At 62.5% G+C, this 328-nt stretch overlaps 1 protein-coding gene across 1 annotated transcript in view; it reads left to right on the forward strand.

Annotated features, from left to right (window-relative positions):
* LOC102478688 (putative olfactory receptor 2I1) overlaps positions 1 to 328 on the forward strand; it is a 1471-nt gene that overhangs the window by 989 nt on the left and 154 nt on the right. The window contains exon 3 of the mRNA XM_006160322.1: positions 11 to 328. This exon is cut by the window's right edge and continues 154 nt beyond it. Coding sequence (XP_006160384.1) covers positions 11 to 328 — 318 coding nt within the window. The remainder of the gene's footprint in view (positions 1 to 10) is intronic.

Here is a 328-nt window from a genome sequence, read left to right on the forward strand (position 1 = left end):
TGGGCTGCCTTGCCAATTCTGCTGCGCAAACCGCGCTGCTGGAGGCGCGGCCCCTGTGCGCGTCCCATCAGCTGGACCACTTTTTCTGTGAGCTTCCTGCGCTGCTCAAGCTGGTCTGCGGAGAGGGCAGAGACGTCATCGAGCGCCAGATGTTCGTCGCCCGCGTGGTCATCATATTGGTGCCCTCCGCCATCATCCTGTCCTCATATGGCGCGGTGGTCCGCGCTGTTTGGGGCATGCGGGCCAAGGGACGCTGGAGGAAAGCGATAGGCACGTGTGGGTCCCACCTGACTGCGGTCTGCCTCTTCTATGGCTCAGCGATTTACAC

The sequence above is a fragment of the Tupaia chinensis genome, unplaced genomic scaffold (assembly GCF_000334495.1).
Source record: "Tupaia chinensis unplaced genomic scaffold, TupChi_1.0 Scaffold000678_1, whole genome shotgun sequence".
In the NCBI taxonomy this organism is placed as follows: Eukaryota; Metazoa; Chordata; class Mammalia; order Scandentia; family Tupaiidae; genus Tupaia; species Tupaia belangeri.